The sequence below is a fragment of the Apaloderma vittatum genome, unplaced genomic scaffold, assembly GCF_000703405.1.
Source record: "Apaloderma vittatum isolate BGI_N311 unplaced genomic scaffold, ASM70340v1 scaffold2691, whole genome shotgun sequence".
NCBI lineage: Eukaryota > Metazoa > Chordata > Aves > Trogoniformes > Trogonidae > Apaloderma > Apaloderma vittatum.
The window spans coordinates 1,859-9,097 of record NW_009698289.1 but is presented as its reverse complement, the minus strand read 5'-3'; the positions used below and the strand labels follow the sequence as shown (position 1 = coordinate 9,097).

Genomic DNA, 7,239 nt, shown 5'->3' with positions numbered 1-7,239 from the left:
CCTTCTAGAAGTGAAGAACCAGTGATCCCTCCTGGCAAATGCTGGGGGAGCTCTCATCAGCCTCCAGAACAAATAAAGACAAGGGGAAGGGACAGCATGTACTGAGCAGAGAGCAGGGAGCTGCTCAGCTGCAGCCTTGCCAGAGCAAACGGGCTCACCTACCCCCACCCCCAGCCCCTCTCCCCACAGCTCCTCCATCCCACCATGGCAGCCAAACCCACCACCCCATGCTCCCAGCCCTCCAATGCCCCTGGGGAGCTTCTCTCCACATCCTGACACCTATTTCGCAGGAGCACCCTACCAGGACTGGATGACACACTGAGATTGGAAGAAGGATTTCAACCTCTACATGACCAAACCTTGCTCAATTAGGAAGCCCAGCTGCTAGTGCCCTGGCAGTAGAGCATTAGTGTGGGTTTTTATACCTGGAGAGCTGCTGTACATGGCAGGGGAGGGAAAGGATGCACCAGCAAATTAGATATCCATCCATGCTCACTGAGAGACAAGAGGACACCTTGTCCAAGGCTTTCTATCCCAGCAAAGCCATCCATCCACCCTGCAGGTGGGCTGCGATGCCCTGGCCACACAGGTGGGGCAGAGGAGGGCAAGCGAAAGGGAGACAGCGGAAGCCTTGGCACAGGGACAGGTCCCCTCGCTTGCAGCAGGCAAACCGGGGGGGTTCCGCTCTCCCCGCGGGCGGAAGACAGCGGGCAGACCTCGCTGTCAGGAGTGGAATGCCAGCAGCATACTAAGCATCCAGCTGAGCCTCTCTCTGCCCTCACACAGAGGGGCTCAATCCTGCCAAACAGGAACCGGAGGTGGGGGGACAAGGACAGGGCAGTTTCACCAGCTGTGCACTTCTTCTGGTTCATGCATCCTTCAGAGTCTCTGCAACAGCCCAGACTGGAAAGGTGCAAAGAGCTCATCCTCCTGGAGATCATCTCCCGGCAGGATACAGCCTCAAAGCAACTTAGATCCCTCAAACACGGTTTGGGGACTTCCTAGTCTGAGCAGCAAAAGGAAAAACTGTAGTGGAGACCCCAACATCTGGGGGTGCTGGAGTTGGGGGACTGGTACCTGATACCCACAGACAGAGGTTGGTGTCCATGTGGGAAGTGTTTTTCTAAAGGATTTAATTTTAAAGTGCCCTATCTCACCATCTTTCTGTTATCTCTTTCCTTCTTCCACTTTTATGTTTTCCTCTGACTGACAAATAAAGTGGTGGAGAGTTTCATTACTTGTACCCAGGGCTCATATCAAGGTCTTTTAACATGAAAAATTAGTTTCTTAGTCAAAAAAATCGTGTGAAGGAAAGAAAAACTGCCATTTTGACTACATTTTTTTCCAAAGGCATCCAGGAACACATGAGAAATCTAAACCTCCATCATTTGATTTTGCAAAATCAAAAGTATTTGTCTTGGAAACATGATTTGGCTCAAGGTTTTAACTAGAAAAGCCAGCATGTGGGTCTGTAATACCAAACAGATGAGGCAGGAAGAGAAGAGAACACCCTTTTCTTGCAGCCCAGAAAGCCAATCACATCCTGGGCTGTATCACAAGAAGCGGGACCAGCAGGTCGAGAGAGGTGATTCTCCCGTTCTGCTCTTGTGAGACCCCACCTGCAAAACTGTGCCCAGCTCTGGGGCCCCCAGTATAAGAATGATGTAGAACTACGCAAGCAGGTCCAGAAGAGGCCACAAAGATGATCAGGGGGTTGGAACAGGCTGAGAGAGCTGGGGCTGTTCAGCCTGGAGAAGAGAAGGCTCTGGGGAGACCTTATAATAGCACCTTTCCAGTACCTGAAGGGGCTGCAGGAAAGATGGGAAGGGAATCTTGATCAGGGAGCGTAGTGATAGGATGATGGGTAATGGTTTCTAACTGAAAGAGGGTAGATTTAGATTAGACATTAGGAACTTCTTCAATATGAGGGTGGTGAGGCACTGGTACAGGTTGGCCAGAGAAGTTGTGGATGTCCCCTCTCAGGCAGTGCTCAAGGCCAGGCCAGACAAGGCTTTGAGCAACCTGGTCTAGCGGGAGGCGTCCCTGCCCATTGTAGGGGGTTGGAACTAGATGGTCTTAAAAGGTCCCTTCCAAACCAAACCATTCTATATGTTCTATGATTCTGCCTGTCTGACAGCTCTGAGCTCAGCCTGCAGCCACACAGCTGGGCCCCCTTCTTCATCCCCCCTCTTCATCTCCTTTATACAGGGTTTGCTGAAAGATGAGGGCCTGGATTTTTTTCCTTCTCTGCCTGGCAGGCAAAGCCCTGGCAGCTCCGGTAAGTATAGGAAACAACAGAGCCTCTTTGCTCTCGAGGTTGTATCTGATGGGGGTTTTCCTTTATACTGAATACCACCCTGTGGGATGGGGGGCAGTGGGGGAAGAGGAAACCCAAGGGAGGCCTTACCCCTGTCCCAGCAGGTCATTCCCCTTGGGATTGTCCTCCCTTGGACTCCAACTCATGGTTCTTCTCCCCCGCAGCAGGAGGCTCTGCCCGATGAGACAGAGGTCATCGAAGATCCCACCACAGAGGTAGGTGACTCTGCTGCTTCTTGTCACCCACTCTTTGCAGCACCCACTGCTCTTGGAAGAGAGTCTCCAAAGCATGGGGGAGCAAGGGCAATGGCAGCGGCTGCTCTGCTCCCCAGAGCTGGGGCCGAGATTTGTGTGAACCCCCATCAGAAACACCAACCTCTTTTGCAGGAGCCTGTGGGGGCTAACCCCGTCCAGGTGGAGGTGGGAGAGTTCGAGGAACCCACAGAAGATGTAGAAGAGATTGTTGCAGAGAGTAAGTCGCTCTTCCCCTGTCCTCCAGCAAGCAGATACATCAACCCTTCCCTGGGTGGGGGGAGCTTTAGCCACCTCAAGCAGTGAGGGACTTCTTTGGGAAGGGCTGTAGCACAAGGCCAGTGCCAACCTAGACATAACACTTAAAAACAAAAGAAAGAGGTGCATGGCCTCTTTCCAGCATGCCATTTTCCGTAACCCATTTTTTTTACACCAGAAAAGCCATTGTGTCGTTTGGCTACAGAAGAGAGTACAGGATTAGCCCAAGGGCTAGCATTGGCTTCTGGAAATCCTCACATCTTCCCAGAGCAGGGGGTGATGCTCAGGGCTGTCCATCGTGAAGTCTCTGTCTTCCCTTTGTGCTGAGATGCCCCAGGCAGATCATGGGAAGTGTGGATTGGGCAGACACTGACCTTGCTTCCTACCCTCTCCCAGACCCCTGCCAGAACCATCACTGCAAGCACGGCAAAGTGTGCGAGCTGGATGACAACAACTCACCCATGTGTGTGTGCCAGGACCCCTCCAGCTGCCCAGCCACCGCCGGCGTCTTCGAGAAGGTGAGGGCAGAAGCTGCTTGATGGACCAGAGCAGGGAAGGAGCCCACACAGGACATTGCCAGAGGTGGTGTGAGGAAGACAGTCAGATTCAGGGTTGCAGGTGCCCATGTGGCCTCAGGCAGTGGTGCCCAAGCAGCCGTTGTCACCCCAGGAAACAAGTTAAACATCTCATTTGGAATCTTTCCCTGCTGACTCCCCAGTAAAGCTGAGCTTCGCTGCCTCTCACACAGCATCTCCCCATCCTGTGCAGGTCTGCGGCACTGACAACAAGACCTACGACTCCTCCTGCCATTTCTTTGCCACCAAGTGCACCTTGGAGGGAACCAAGAAGGGACACAAGCTGCACCTGGACTACATTGGGCCTTGCAAATGTAAGTGGAGCCATTTTCTTAGACAAGAGGACCGCTAACCTGAGCACAGATCCCTTGCCCATGGGCTGAGATAGAGCAAAGGTCCAGGCAGATTCAGGGCTGAGGTAAGCGGGCACTGGGGCTGTGTGTTCAGACCACACTGACCACCATGTACGGTTTCCAGTCATCCCTGCCTGCCTGGACACCGAGCTGAGTGAGTTCCCCCTGCGCATGCGGGACTGGCTTAAGAACGTGCTGATCACCCTGTACGAGCGTGATGAGGACAACAACCTGCTGACTGAGAAGCAGAAGCTCAAGGTAAGGTGTTCAGGAGGCACCTCCAGAGCTCACTGTGCCAAGGGAGTCCAGCACACATGGGAAGCCCATCCAGAATGACCTGTGGGCCCTCTATGTAAAGCCCCTTCCAGGGTCCCCTCTTGCACCCCATTCCCCTGCTGACAAGGTCTCCCTGGCCTCTTCTACAATAGGTGAAGAAGATCCATGAGAATGAGAAGCGCCTGGAGGCTGGTGACCACACCGTGGAGCTGCTGGCCCGCGACTTTGAGAAGAACTACAACATGTACATCTTCCCCGTGCACTGGCAGTTCGGGCAGCTGGACCAGCACCCCATTGACGGGTGAGTGTCAGAAGAGCAGAACAGGCACTGCCACCAGCACCCTGTTGTGCCCAAGGACCAGGGTGATGTGGTAGCAGAACGTGTCAAGGAAGGCTGGAGATGTGACACAGGCGGGTGGAGAGACAGCCTCTGCAAGCACATCTGGCAGGGGCTGGGGCAAACCAGACTCAAGTAGAGGCAGTTTTGCCCTCTGCAAACAGCTCTCCTAGAGGAAGAGGGACGTCCCCCAGCCCCAGCTGCTCCCATCTCCCTGGGGTGTGGAGTTTCTGTCTTCTCAGATTTACTGTCGTGTGATAGTTCCCTAAAATATCTTAGTCCAAAGGCCCCAGGATCACTTCAGCAGCTGAAATAGCAGCTGCTGGCTTAGCTGTGAGCTGGAGATGGGCACAAGAGCGATCACACACACAGACCCACAGGGTGGCGGCAGCCAGTGAGGACCTCCCAGCTGCTGGCTGCGTTGTGACTAGCATAGCCAGTTGCAAAACCAGACACCGGTCCTTGACCTTCGTGACACTCAGTGGTGGAACTGCGAGGGCACTGGGACAACAAACCAAACAGAGAGCTGGGTCCAGCATCTTGCCCTGCACCGTCCCCCACACCCAGCAGAGCAACTCCCCTCCCTTGGGGAGTGGTGCTGGTGCTGGCTGGCAGCACGTTGACTTTGTGATCACCTTGGCAGGTACCTGTCCCACACCGAGCTGGCCCCGCTCCGTGCCCCCCTCATCCCCATGGAGCACTGCACCACCCGCTTCTTCGAGGCTTGTGACCTGGACAATGACAAGTACATCGCTCTGGAGGAGTGGGCCAGCTGCTTTGGCATTAAGGAGCGTAAGTACTGAATAGAGGAGGAATGGGGGTGGAGGGGACACCAAAAAGCACCCCCAAAGCCCACACTTGGGGTGAAGCCATGCATTACAGCCAGTCCTTGGGAGGGAAACGCAGGGGAGCAGGGAGGGGAGTCATGGGAGCAGTGGGATCCTGGCAGCTCCCGCCTCTAACTTTGCCTCTCTCTTTTCCTTCCACAGAGGACATAGACAAGGATCTTGTGATCTAAACCCCTAGCTTCCTTCTCGGCTGCCAACTTTGTCTTGTTTTCACCTTCCCACTTCCTTTGGTTTTAAACTGCTTTTGTTTTGTTTGTTTTTTTCCCTGGGAACAAGGTGCTAATATAGATCTAAACATATGTAGTAACGGTGCTAAGAGAAAAAACAGTCCTCATTCATAGCCTAATCTATTACCACTAGATTACTCACTTGGCTATTTCCACACAATCTTACCAGCCCTTTCTCTCTCCAAAGTGTTTTTACCATTGACCAACCCTATTCCTGTCCTAAATATCCGCTCTGTCTCCGTATCCGCTCTCGGATCAACTTCTCTTCTTACTAACAGCATGTTCTCCGACACATCAGCGTAGATGCAAAGACCTCTCAGCTGATTCACCGACCCCAGTTACAGACCACCGAGGGAAGGCAGAGCCAGAGGATGTAGGAGGATTGGGCTTTTTGAGCAGAGCAGCTGTGGGTGACATTGCGGTCACCTAGCTCATCGTAGAGGGGATGGAAAAGCGTAAGAAAGAAAGACATAGAGTGGCAGGATTTCATTTTCCTTTTGTTTGTTTTTTTTTTTCATTCCCAGGGCTTGAATTTAACAGTCATTGGGTACAAAAAAAAAAAAAGGGCTAATCAAATGAACAAATAGGAGAGCGCGCTAAAATTAAAACTAAAATGAAACGCATCCCATCCTGTAAACTCCCCTCGAAAAATAAAGGTTTGAAAGTGCTACGTGCTTCACCATTACTCAATGACTGTACTGCTGTTGTGTTTTTGGGGCTGCAAAGGGAGATTGGGTGCGGCCACCTGTTCCCCCAGGGTGTGCGTGGCTGACCTTGCTGTTGCAATTCTGCTATAGCTGAGAGAAAGCTCTTGGCTCTTCCCAAATCACCGTGCCCTTGAACGCTCCCGACTTCTGCCTAAATTCTAGCCCTGCTCTCCCAGGGAGGCTGTGTCAGGCTTAGAAGGGACATTTCCGCTCAGAGAGCGACGTGCTTGCCACATGCTCGAGGGAAAGGATGTAGTATTTTTTTTCCTGTCTTGGATTTGAGGGTTTAAGGGATGGGTGAGAGGGAAGGGAAAAGGTATTTGGATTTTGCCTTATAGAAAGGGTCCTGACAGGAGCAAAGGGATGGTTAAGTCTCACAGGCTAAGAACTCTTTTTTTTTACCTCTGAATGTTCCCTGTGCCTTATATTATTAAATTCCTGCCACAGTGTGAGCAACCTGATGAGTCTATAATAAAAAATACTGATTTGAAACACTGACAATAAACAAGCTTGCAGTGTTCCTGTCTGTCCTATCCCAGTGAGGGGGATCGCACACATGTCGCCAACTCCATGCACGTGTTCAGGGTGTCACACAGGCACCCCAGCCCCAGGGAAAGGTCTAGGACAAGGTAAGCCAAGGTGCTCCTGCCAAGCACCTCACTGTAAATGGTCTTGTTGAGGGGCATGGGATGGGTAATGCAGGCAGGAGGTGGAGAAATGGAGGTAGAGGGGGCCACTGCAGCAGTGCTCGCATGGCTCTAAGGCCCTTGCTCTCATGAGGCAAGAATTTCCCTGGGAAAGGTGAAAAGGCACAACAGTAGAAAAACAAATACTGCCATTTGCACAGGCTAAAATTATCCATGTGGCAAGAGCTCCGGTTAGGCCGCAAGGTCCCCCTGCTAACAGCCCCCGTGCTGTGCTGCAGACACAGGCTGCAGGGTCAGATCCTGCACAGCGTCACTCCCCACTACAAAGCCCTGGGCCGGTCACTTCGCAGGTCCTTTGCCAAGCTCTTTGAATCCAGTGGGAGAGCTGGTGCCCAGTGGAACCAGGTGAACATTTTTCACCCCTGCCTTGAACCCCAGGGTTT

General features: G+C 52.6%; 1 protein-coding gene across 2 annotated transcripts in view; it reads left to right on the top strand.

The window, feature by feature from the left end:
* Window positions 1-5,758, top strand: part of SPARC (secreted protein, acidic, cysteine-rich (osteonectin)) — a 10,202-nt gene extending 4,444 nt beyond the window's left edge. Inside the window, exons 1-10 of one of the 2 annotated variants that reach the window (XM_009877938.1) lie at window positions 2,222-2,278; window positions 2,419-2,421; window positions 2,482-2,544; window positions 2,707-2,788; window positions 3,223-3,344; window positions 3,595-3,715; window positions 3,879-4,012; window positions 4,183-4,331; window positions 5,011-5,159; window positions 5,357-5,758. In XM_009877938.1, the coding sequence (XP_009876240.1) occupies window positions 2,222-2,278; window positions 2,419-2,421; window positions 2,482-2,544; window positions 2,707-2,788; window positions 3,223-3,344; window positions 3,595-3,715; window positions 3,879-4,012; window positions 4,183-4,331; window positions 5,011-5,159; window positions 5,357-5,385 (909 nt within the window). In that variant the 3' untranslated portion in view covers window positions 5,386-5,758. Of the gene's footprint in view, window positions 1-2,208; window positions 2,279-2,418; window positions 2,422-2,481; window positions 2,545-2,703; window positions 2,789-3,222; window positions 3,345-3,594; window positions 3,716-3,878; window positions 4,013-4,182; window positions 4,332-5,010; window positions 5,160-5,356 lie in introns of those variants that run through there. The other variant, XM_009877939.1, reaches the window with a different exon arrangement.
* Window positions 5,759-7,239: the final 1,481 nt, after the last annotated feature.